We start from the raw sequence: 11,753 nt of genomic DNA, 5'->3' as shown, positions 1-11,753 counted from the left end.
CCTGCTGCATTTCAGTGTTGATTTCGATTCTGCTAGTTATCTCGGTGCTGCGTGTATGATTGCTTAGCTCCGAATCGAACACCTCGCCATTAACTCATCCAATTGCATCCTGAATTTCTGACACGCGAGCTCTGCTGCTCTAGCGCAGCGCCGCTCGTCTTTCGAACGCCAGTTCACCGACCTGCCTCTGGTTGCCGGTGTGTGGTGTCTGCAAAAATTGGCGAATTAACCACCCATATAGGTTAACTGAATCATGCATTTGGTGTCAGATTGCTATTGCCATGATCCCCTAACGCCTGGAAAGGCGAATTGCCTAACAACCTGCACTGAATAGTGACTCACACCTGGAAAAGGCAAATTGCGTTAGGCCGCTGATGCTGTGACATTGCATTGTTACACCACTGATTGGTCTCCATTCAGATGCATTCCTTTTGTACGCTTGTTCAGATCCTTTCAGTTTTACTAATACGTCCCCCCCGCAAAAAAAAAAAGATCCTTTCAGTTTTACTAATACGTCAACCTCCATCAGCTCAAGATTGCGTATAGGCCCGGGGAGAAATTCAGCCTTCGAGATTTCCACCATGCTGTCGAAAACTTGCCCCTGGATGGCTTCCATCCTGAGCAACATGGGTCTGTGCCAACTGAAGGTATGGCTTGGATGATCTTTATGTTCGGTATATGATGGTTCTGCCCGTAGAAAATGAACTGAGCAGTCAATTCGCCCGTTCTTAATACAGGGGATTATCTTGAGATAGGAAATTTATCTGAACTGAGCAGCATAAACAAAGTCAATTCGCCTGGTCTTAATACATGGAATTATCTTGAGATAGAGAAGTTATCTGACTGCATTTCTTGTCTGCAGACGTGTCATTGCAAAATCTGTTTAGCAACAGAGCAATCTATTCTTGGGCCACTGATGACATCTCCAAGAAAGTGATTGCAATATGTTTTTCTGCACAAAACACAGAACCTCTCCGAAGATCACTTATGGTACGGCTGCTGATTTCTCGATTTCTTTTGAAAGGGATTGAGTATTGCTTCATGCACAATTTGATTCTCATGATAATGACATTCCTCTAATTATTATCTATATGTTTCATCAGGAAGCATCGGAACAGTGTATTACAGTGGAGTTTGTAATGTTGGAAACAGAAACTGCTGCGTTCATGTATGATGATGTTTCTGAAAACTCCAACAGTTTCATATACAGAATCAGTGACCTTGAAAACTGTGTTGTACGGAGACACAGTCCTGGTAAGGAGGCTTGATGAGAGCAGGAATCATCTATTAGTCTTTTTATTTTTATGTTTATCATTAGACAACACGGTCATCTTTCTTGGCCATGTTGATACACATAATATGATCATGTAGCTTAAACTGTGGTATTTTACCTTTTATATATTATGATATTTGATTGATATCCCAGGGTTAGTACTCCCATATAATGAGTTGTTTGCACTGCAAAGTTAACTTTTCACACTTCGTCTAACACTAAGACCCCTAACAGCATAAATGTTCGGAATGCAGAGACCCAAGTTTTGCATGGGCTAGTCAAGAGGTGGTTAGAAGAGCTGAAGGATGACAAGGAAGAGATGATGCAGGCTGTATTGGTGTTCAGAGTTCCCATAATTAAATCTGTTAATCAAGTAACTTGCAGCATATATCCATCAGCAAATCAGATCATCGATGGTTTTCCATATTGTCAGGTAATACAATTATTTACACAAGCCACCTTTGACTATGAATATTCAGTTCTAGACATACAACAGCATACAACAGAACGAATGTGGTGCTTTCTTTTGACTGTTTCATTTCATCCTGTGCATGCAAATTTGATGTTTGTATCTATCGATTTTAGCTTTTCGTTTGACAAGATGGTAGTCATGTTATAATACTTCATTTCGTCTATTTGTTAGTCTCTTCAAGGGTTATGCTAATGTGGAACATGCTAAACAGATATGCAGGTGCCATGGCCGCCCCATAGATGATGTTACCACAAACAAGGCAAAATGGCTGTGCCCAACAACGAGCCGCCAACTTGCAGCTTCTGATGTTACTGATAGTGCCGTGAAGATTGGAGATCAGACTGTATTGTTTCTTTCCACTTCAGGAGGTGGGTCAAACATGCGACGAGCCTCTACATCCATTTCTTTTGATGTGATTGAGCGCACTGACTTAGCCTCGCTAAATGAAGGTACCCACTACTCTTGACTACTGAGACATTATACTCTAGTATATCGAGATTTTATCTTTACTCTGTTAACTTCTGTGATAATGTGTGTTGGCAGGAGTCATAATGGGGAAATCTCATGTTGTGGTTCCCAGCTCAAATGATGAAGTTGCTCTAACTGATGAGAGCTTGGATCAGAACACCCAGAGTAAGTATTTCCATATTGTCTGTGTTGTGCATTTTTCCCAGACCATCTTTACTTTGTATTGCAATATACATCAGATGTGCAGTTTCCTGGATGCTCCCAAATTCTGAGTATTGTGTATGCCGTGCAGTTTTCTATGGTCTGTGTGAAACTCTTTTCAAGCTTGATCAGGGACTCGTGTGCTCCTCGCCGTGCAACACCGAAACAATGAAAATTGGAACTCTTGCCTGTTATTATCTCCTTCAGCCATCCGAAAAGGGACCAATGCTTCTGAGGGTAGAGTCAACATTCCCTGAATTATCGCAATATAGGGTGTGTGCTTTGTTTTTGCTTGGCCCTGATGGTAGGAACATGCTTGTGCTGTAGAGGCTTGCTGGATCTGAAGAGATACTGCCTCTCCCGGATGTGAGTCGACCTCGCAACTATACTGTTAGCAAGGACACCAAGAATTCAATTGAAACCTCTTTATCGAAGGTATGGTCACGGACCGCTCCATGTCTCTGTAGTTGCATTGTGTGGTTGCCATTGGGTTCTCAAGCATGTTACTACATGCCTGCTAACAACTTGGAAGTGTTTCAGATTGCTCTGAAGGAATACAACCCTCTACACCATGAAAGAGGTTTCCACTCGAAGCTGAATTCTCTGGTGAAGGATAGCCTGCAATTCGGGTACCTCATTCTCAGTCATTACTTCAAATTTCATAATGCTTCACTTGGCATGCCATTTTTGAGTTCTTACTTGCTACCTGGCTGGCTACTAAGAGACTATATATGTTCGACACGAAGTCTGTGAAGTTGTGATTGACTCAACTTCACTTTGCAGGTCAATTGCCCCAGCCTATGCTGTGACTGATGCCACCCACCTTGACTCATTCAGTGAGCCACAGATACCAGCATTGCAGGGTCCCAGGGGAAACATGTTCATGAGCCAAAGGGAGAAGGCCAGAGACGCCGACCGAATCTACGCGTTCAGCGAGCCGCAGACGACTGCATCGCCTTTCCGAGTTCCGAAAGACAGGCTCCCCAGCCAACCCAGGGAGAAGAAGCTCCCGAGCCAGCCCAAGGAGAAGGCGTCGCCCAGCATCTCCGAGGAGTGGGAGAAGCTCATCATCATCGACGACAACGACGACTTCTGCACCCCGGTCTCCTCTTCCAGGGCCACATTCCCCAGGCCTCCGGTCTCCACGCTGCCGTCTCCGGTGAAGCCACTGGACGAGAAGACCTCCAGGATCCTGGAGCGGCTGGAGGCCCCCAAGGCCAAGAAGCAGAGGGCCAGCAAGGCGGCGGGCGCTGCGACGGCGTCCGGCCGCGGTGGTGTCAGTAGCACGCAGGCCAAGAAGCCGCTGCTGCCGTTTGAGCCCAGCGCTAGCCAGCCGCTGAAACCTACCTTCAACAGGGTACGGCGAAAGCCCGTCTCTTAGACCTCCAGTTCACTCTGCTCTGCAGATTAATCAAGAGCCTTCTACTTCACTAGTTACTTCATGAGTTCATCCAGTGTAGCCCTAGAATGATATTCTCAACATGTTTTCGTTCTCAAATTGTTAATATGAAGCTCGACGATAAGTTGATAAATGATATATCATGAGACACTGGCATTAACACGCAGAAAATACATAGATGAACAGCTTCTACTGGGTAGACACTGAACAATTCATGTTGCTTGCTAAACTCAGACATGTTGAGATCTAAGGTAGAAATCAGCTGGGGTACAAATGGCCATCGACGACGATGGCAAGAACGAGGGTTTAGACATCCAGTACCCTCACTCTCCCTAAGTACTTGCCCACAAGAAAGTCGTTGCGCTTACGGTTACAGGGGGGTCTTGGGTCACTCCACGCTTCAAGAAATGCGCTACCTAATGGCTGATGATGAGAAGAACAGCGGTGTTTCTAGACCGATGGTTTCAGCGAGGTGTCCGGACCTCCAATGGCAGCATCGGTGAAGTAGCGCTGGTGCTGGTCCCGCTCCTCAGCTGCTCAGACGCCGCTGACTTGAGCTCAAGCTGCTGCAGCTGATGGACGACGTGAGACATCCTTGGCCGCACCGAGGGGACGTGCTGGGTGCAGGCATAGACGAGGTCCACGACCTTCTGGATCACTCCTATCTCCGGCAAGTCGTTGATGAGCGGGTCCAGCAGCTCCAGATGCCGGTGTGATTGAACCAGAGGCGTTGCCCATTCAAATATAGTCTGCCATCCTGCGGATTCAACGGACTGCGCTGGCCTACGGCCACTGATGATTTCTAGAAGCAGCACGCCGAAGCTGTAGACGTCACTCTTTGTTGTCAGCTCGTTCCTGTAAATGAACTCGGGGGCGAGGTATCCGTATGTTGCCGCCTTGACGGTCCTCTCGTGCATTACTTCCCATGGCACAAACTTGGACAGCCCAACCCCCATCAGATGGGAACCAAATTCCTCGTCGAGAAGGACGTTGCTCGCACGGATATCACGGTGGACTACCTGGGGCTTCACCTTGTCATGCAGAAATCTGGAATCAAAAGACCACCGGTAAGTATGCTCTAATATGGTTGTGATTAAATGTAAGGCTGTGGGGACAAAGACAGCCAAATGAATTAATGTTACGTGTTTCAATAGAACACAAACGACATGTGAGAATTAATATTGCTTGTAAATTATACAAGGCTGCAGCAATCATTCTATAAACCTACAACAGTAAAACGGTGAACCCAGAGCTGACTTATGCAATTATATCATAATTTATAACCTAACATAAACATAAGCATGTCCAGCATTTTCCCAAGAATTAAACGTCTGTATACTACAAGTTCCACTTAACGAGCAACCATAATAATTGGGTAAACACAGCAAACAGGCATCAATATTATGAAAGAAGAAACTGAATGGATTAAAATAATTGCAGCTTAGACCACAGGTGCTTTATCAACTACTCCCTCCGTCCGGAAATACTTGTCATCAAACTAGATAAAAGGGGATGTATCTAGATGTATTTTAGTTCTAGATACATCTCTTTTTATCCATTTTGATGACAAGTATTTTCGGACGGAGGGAGTATTACTTTCCAAATAGATAAGTAAAAAAAAAGATTTCTCAGAGTGGAAGAGACAAGAGTTAGGATGACTTACGCAATCCCCTGTGCAAGAGTTGTGGCAACTCTCATTCTCGTTGCCCAATCAAGGCTCCGCCCTCCTCTGGGAATATGATGCAGCCACACATCTAACGGCCCATTGGCAACAAACTCGTAGACAATAAAGCGGTCGCCATGATCATAACAACATCCTTTGACAGCCACTAAATTAGGATGATAGAGCTTTGCAACTCTACTGATCTCAGAGTAGAAATCCTTTTTCCTCTGTAGGCTGGATCTCTTCAATCTCTTAATTGCTAATTTGGATCCATCTGGCAAGGTTCCACTGTAGGTACCACCCGTCTTGGCATTCCCGGGCAGCCGGTTTCCCTCACTGAAGTTCTTGGTTATCGATCTAAGCTCTTCACTGTTGAACACTTTCCATAGCGGTGGCACTAACGCGGTAGCTGAAGCGCCGGAAGCTTCACGTGATCTTTTCCTTTTCTTGCTTCGCTTGTAGACGAGCAGCCAAACCACAACAGCCAGAGTGGTTGAGAGAATCAAGCCACTTACGACGATGAGGACTATGAAATACTCCTTGTGGCAGTGATCATGGTAGCATCTATCTTCTGGTGTAAATCAGTGGGTGTCAGACTGTTAGTGCAACCAAATTTTCATGCAACGAAACAAAAGTACTTCAGTGTTACCAGAAAAGACTCACCGTGATTCATCATGCAAATCAGCCCATGTGACTCAGCACACTTCTTTCCGGTAAGTGCAGTGTGCTTACTGGTCACCAAAGTGCACATATCGTCACTGGCGGCTAGACCGCAGCGAGCACCGGTGCAATTGGGATGCAACGGCTCACCGGGAAAGGCGGTCTCGTTCCAAGAAGACGAATTATCAGACCATTTCCAGCCACCAACACTACCAGTGGTGTTGTGGCGACGCCCTCCAACCCAGCACCCGGAGGAGGCAGCTCCACAGAGAGACCTTGCGAAATTCAGCTCCTGAACTGATGATAATGCAGCCAGATGACCGCTGAAGTTGCGGCAGAGAGCTTCGGATCCGTCCCAGGAAAGGGAGCTTGAGATGTGCATGAAGCATTTTAGCCGGTCAGGACTGATTTGCCAACCGTCAGGGCATGACGCTGCAGAAAACAGAAAGTATTGAGATTAATAACCTTATGGGAAATATCATTGGATTGGCAATGGCATCTAGAGCCTCTTAAAACAGTTATACATGTGGATGCATACATGCCTGATGTCCTATTGCCAATTTCTGTCTTTCTTTGCAAGGTATGGCCAACTCATCTGCCCAAAATGGGCTGTGGCTGGCTTGCCAACCAGAAAGAGTCGAGCCATTTCAAGTACATATGATCGGTTTCTGACAGGAGCATAATCTAGAGCGCACGTTTTGTGCCAGATGCAGCACTAGAGTAAACCATTAGGGAATATTATATTATACGGATCTAGCCGCTGACGCTTGATAGTTGTGGCACACCAGCACCAGCCACCAGTATATATATCAGATAGGGGGAACGAGGTGCCGCAGATTTGCTGTTTTTGTGCCGGCCTTGGTGAAGCAAAATCACATGTTTTGGCGAAGCCGGGAGACAAATTTATTTAAGTATTTATCTTCTGATTTGTGTGCGCCCTTTGCAAAGAAAAGATACATATGACAAAATTATTATCAATCAGACCTTGCAGACGAGAGTGAGGAAAAATAGCTCGACTCCGAGCTGGTCAGGCGCTCGGCTCTCGCGAGGAACAAGCAAGGCAGGAACACACTCCTAGGGAAGAGGTCATGGATCTATCTAGAGTGAAGGGGGTGAAAGAGAAGACGGTGGCAGTATACTCACGGGTGTGAGCCAGCGCGGGCGCGGCGGCGGAGAGGAGCAACGCGGCGAGGACGAGGGCGAGGGGCATGGCCATGGCCGCCCCCTTGCTCCGGTGGTCGGTCTCCCGTCCTCCGAGGGGCGGCGTTTCTTTCTGCTTTGTTCTCACTGGGAGTTCGCACTGGGATGGATGGGAAAGGAGGAGAGGAAGAAGGGAACGGGTGGGCCCACCGTCTTGACTACTCGCCATTAATTCCACTGCCCACCTCACCTGGCCCCTGCCTGCCTCCAGTCGCTGTTGCTATACCCTTTTTACTCCACAGTTTTTCTTTTGAGATAATTTTTTTCACCGGCTCGGAAGCACACGCTCCCGCGCATCAAAAATATTTTTCTACAAGATGTCAAATGTCTGAAAAAAAATTATATGTGTTAATGGCCATATATTTTTTAATATAATACTTACACTCATCACTCTGAACACATACATGCACACTCTAACTCTGTGAACGCCTCCAAGAGATTGAGCCGCCCTATCATACTGAGATTGATAAAAGTCATCATATGCGGCTCGTAGTCGAGTCGACCGGATGTCTCTTTCCATGTAAATGTTGCTCGCAAACATTTAGGGAAAGACTTAAGCATTTTGACCTGTTAAAAGAAACAAGTCGAACACGAAATGGTACTCTTAATTTTGTTTGTTTCACTGACGAAGCACTGGTATTCCGTTACAAAAAAAAAATTCAAGCACAAACATGCTTGTTACACTAACATAAAAATCTACACAACTAAAGAACATGGAATCTAAAAAAACAGTTTTTTTTTAAAAAACTTACTATTTATTTAGAATTTATTGTTCATCCAGGAGCATATGCTCCCTAGATCCGAAATAGACTCCAGAATATCACATTGTATTGATATTGCAAAATCATCCAATCACTATGAGCTATGCCATGCTTGTATGAAATATAAATTTCAAATATCCATTAATGGTATATATTTACCTTTTTTATCTTGTGGAAAATAAATGGATTGTCACATTACGAGATGACTGATATGACAAAGGTGGGCATTATCAATAAAAGGGGTATCATCTTATCAAAGGATTTGGGTCTTAGCTACTTGCTAAACTACACGGCAATCTATACCAAAGATAGCATTTTATGCGTATAAAATAATTTTGTAAAGTATAATCTAAGTATAGGGGTTGACATGGTCAAAGCGGATGCTTGTCTGGCTCAGCAAGGTCTTCAAACTTCTCTGATCCCTCTTTGTAAGTTTTGTTTCGGATCACGTTCTAGTAGTCGAAAGTAAAATCAATAGCAAATAAACCACACAATAAAAACATGAAACATAAAGTGCTCAGAAAACCATGAAACCACTTCTGTCAAATAGGTATGGTCTAGAGAAGAATATTGGGAAAAAATCTGGGTTTATAGACATGGAAAATATTTTATGAATTTTTAAAGATGGATTTAATATGAAGAATACGGGTTTTATCACGTACAGCCCAGGAAAGCCCCATAGAAAAATGATATAACTACTCTATTAAAATTTGCCATGAATTTAGAAGCATATGGGAATTTGAATCATCAAATTTAGATTTCAAATGAATATTCTATGGATTTATGAATTCTCTAGATAAAGATAAAAGGAAAAAGAAATTATACCTTACTAGGCCAAAATAGATTTGGAACAAAGGAGCGCACTGGGCGCAACATAGCTAACCAATGCCTACTGGGCTCATCCCAACAGCTCAGCCACGCATCTGGCGAGGTGACTTCGAAGGCAGGTTGCGGAAGTACGCCTTTGATGCAGGGAGATGGTCCCGAGAGAAATAATCTCCACTCAAATGGAGGGCCCGGTCGTTCATGCTTATAGCTGGGAACGGAGGAGGTCGTGGGGCCTGTCTGGTAGGTTCTTCTTCGAGCCCATGTGGGCACTAACAAAAGGGAGGGAGGCGGCGTCGGCGACCGATTGCCGGTGCTTCTGGCCATCGTTTTGGACGCTCGGTGTACTGGCATGATCAGCGGAGCGAACCGCGGCGGCTGGTCGTAACCGCGCGTGCAAGGCAGGGCCGAGGAGAGTGAAGCATTGGTCGTGGTTGAATGTAGTGACGAGCATCATTGGGGCACAGGATACAACCCTCCTTAGGTTGACTGGGAGTGGTGCAAGTGTCCTCGTTGCTAGGTAGGCTATCTAGCACACTCAAATTGAGTTTGATGAGAGTGGGGTTCCATAGGTGGAGGTCAATGCTGGCGGCCAAAGCGGAGCTCTTGCTCGAATTCGAGCTGCTGGACACCAAGGGGAGAGGGGAAAGGTGAGGGAGGTCGATTGTGAATGAGAGAAAGCTGAAAGGGGAGGAAACAACACTTGGGGAGCCCTTATTATAGGGTGTCCACAAGTGCACCGTGCATTGAGTGCTTGCGGTGCTAGTGCAAGGCACGGGGGATGGGGGAGGCCCTGCCGGTGCGGAAGATGGTGAATCAGATGTGGACTCATGAAAGAGGGAAGCGTTGTCACCTATACATCCAGACGACTGCACCTACAAGAAGAAGGTTGGCCCATACACGACGTAGAATTAATAATCATGGTGCACGATCTAAAGATCTAGAGGTGATGTCCTGTAGTTGTAGCTTTTCCGAAGTAAGAGTATTGATCCCACAGGGAGCACATGAATCAATATTTTGTCTCTTGAATGGTTCTAAGTAGATGCCTATGAATTGTTAATGATCCAAAGCAGTGGTAAAGTAATGGAAATTATGCTGCAAGCGTAAAGGTACATAATTTAACTAGAGTAAACAACTAGAGTTGTAAATAAGAGACTTGACACAGATGGGATTTAAGCAATCTCAGGGAGTCCAGAATCCCCTCTAGTGTGCGTCTATAGCGGTGCCTAATTAAAACGGAATGTTACTGCAGATTCCTAAGCCACTTTACATGTTTCTCATTGTGGGCGGAGCCAGTATAAATATGTGCATACACGCGGCAGCTTCGTATCACATACGCCACCACCATTCTTCCCCACTCTGGTTATCAAAAGGTAATTAATGGGAAATATGTCTCCGTGCACGCAACCAAAATGGTCTCCATTTTACCCCCTGCTCCAACGATCCTCTATGAAGGGAAATGGGGCCTGTCACGTCACCCACCTCCGCAACCACATGGTTCGCCAATAGTAATAATCTTCAGTGCAAAATTGGCATACATTGGATGGTCGACTTAACCCAACATCAAGAAGATCATTAAAATAAACATGCAAAGAGGATATCAAGTCCTAATATCAATCGATCTATTACACACTAGGATTCATCCATATCCCCGAGAACTAAGGGGACTACTCACTTGTGAAGGCAACAAACATCATATCACCAAGGATGGAAAACATGATCAATTCACACATGTAACACACAAGGTATTCCCCTAAGGTTCTTGAGATTACAATGGGTAAGAGATGGATGATGATGATGATGATAGTGGGGAGGATGTTGAGGCCTCCTTGATGAGGAGGGTGGAGGCGGCGGCCTCCTTCTTGCCGGTTCCTCCCTCCGGATGACTCCGGCGGCTACGGTTCCTACTTCTGGACAAGTTTCTGCTGTCTCCCGGCGTCTGATCCACGATCCGTCTTCATGGGGAGAATATAGTTAACCAGGCGGCGGTGATGGCAATCTATACGATCGCTCATACGGGCGAGCGTGGTCGTATGGAACGCCGTCTTTTGCTTTGGAAGCTCTGCGACGACCGCCTCTTTGCCCAATTTGCTTTGCTCCTTTGCTCTAGTACTTCACTTATATCTTTTTGAGCATGGTGGTGGTTTATATTTTGAAGAAATTCTCTCATGCTTCACTTATATTATTTTGAGAGTTGAAAGTTTTGTTTAAATATTTATGCTCTCGTACTTCACTTAAATTTATTTGAGAGCTTGTTAGTAGCAATGGTAATATATGAATTTAGTCCCAAGGTGAAAGATACTCAAGAGGGATATAATAAAAACTTTCATGAAGATCATTGTATATTATAAACTTGATTCCTTGCAATAATTTTGAGATATGGATATAATGATATGTGAGTCATGTTGATGAGTAATTATACTTTAGTAAGAATATTGGTGTTAAGGTTTGTGATTCCCTATACAAGCACAAAACTCAATAGTTATGCAATGAAGTTACATCCTACTTGTGGTGCATTATCCGGTGTTAGTTATGTTTAATGCTCGTTTATGATCATTTTCTATTCTTGGTTGGTCGCTTCTCAATATATTTGCTAGCCTCCATTTGTACTAAGCGGGAATACTGCTTGTGCATCCAACTCCTTAAACCCAAGTTGTGCCAAATGAGTCCACCATACCTACCTATATGCGGTATTTCCATGTCGTTCCAAATAAATGTGTATGTGCCAACTCTAATTTTCAAAATGAATTTGTTGGGAAACATAGTGGAAAACAAAAAAAATCGCCCTACGAACACCCAAGAACAATATGAAGATGCATAACGGGTTGTGA

At 44.7% G+C, this 11,753-nt stretch overlaps 2 protein-coding genes across 4 annotated transcripts in view; one reads left to right on the top strand and one right to left on the bottom strand.

Annotated features, from left to right (window-relative positions):
- The window catches only part of LOC123068674 (uncharacterized), a 5,044-nt gene extending 1,030 nt beyond the window's left edge, over positions 1-4,014 (top strand). The window contains exons 2-11 of one of the 2 annotated variants that reach the window (XM_044491286.1): positions 530-647; positions 863-990; positions 1,104-1,254; positions 1,528-1,706; positions 1,957-2,194; positions 2,289-2,378; positions 2,506-2,651; positions 2,742-2,849; positions 2,955-3,043; positions 3,198-4,014. In XM_044491286.1, the coding sequence (XP_044347221.1) occupies positions 530-647; positions 863-990; positions 1,104-1,254; positions 1,528-1,706; positions 1,957-2,194; positions 2,289-2,378; positions 2,506-2,651; positions 2,742-2,849; positions 2,955-3,043; positions 3,198-3,795 (1,845 nt within the window). In that variant the 3' untranslated portion in view covers positions 3,796-4,014. Of the gene's footprint in view, positions 1-526; positions 648-862; positions 991-1,103; positions 1,255-1,527; positions 1,707-1,956; positions 2,195-2,288; positions 2,379-2,505; positions 2,652-2,741; positions 2,850-2,954; positions 3,044-3,197 lie in introns of both variants that reach the window. The other variant, XM_044491285.1, reaches the window with a different exon arrangement.
- On the bottom strand, positions 3,943-7,536 carry LOC123068675 (C-type lectin receptor-like tyrosine-protein kinase At1g52310). 2 transcript variants are annotated; one of them, XM_044491287.1, is made up of 4 exons: positions 7,280-7,536; positions 6,140-6,568; positions 5,477-6,047; positions 3,943-4,860 (listed from the first exon to the last, which is right to left on the bottom strand). In XM_044491287.1, exons 1-4 carry the CDS (start codon positions 7,503-7,505, stop codon positions 4,278-4,280), a joined length of 1,809 nt encoding a protein of 602 aa, XP_044347222.1. In that variant the 5' UTR covers positions 7,506-7,536; the 3' UTR covers positions 3,943-4,277. The 2 variants fall into 2 exon arrangements, with proteins under 2 accessions (XP_044347222.1, XP_044347223.1); XM_044491288.1 differs by having other exon boundaries at positions 5,477-6,044; positions 7,280-7,467.
- Between the last annotated feature and the right edge of the window lie 4,217 nt (positions 7,537-11,753).

The sequence above is a fragment of the Triticum aestivum genome, chromosome 3B (assembly GCF_018294505.1).
Source record: "Triticum aestivum cultivar Chinese Spring chromosome 3B, IWGSC CS RefSeq v2.1, whole genome shotgun sequence".
Classification (NCBI taxonomy): domain Eukaryota; kingdom Viridiplantae; phylum Streptophyta; class Magnoliopsida; order Poales; family Poaceae; genus Triticum; species Triticum aestivum.
Note: the sequence above shows the minus strand (reverse complement) of the source record. Positions and strands in the feature narration are given on the sequence as shown.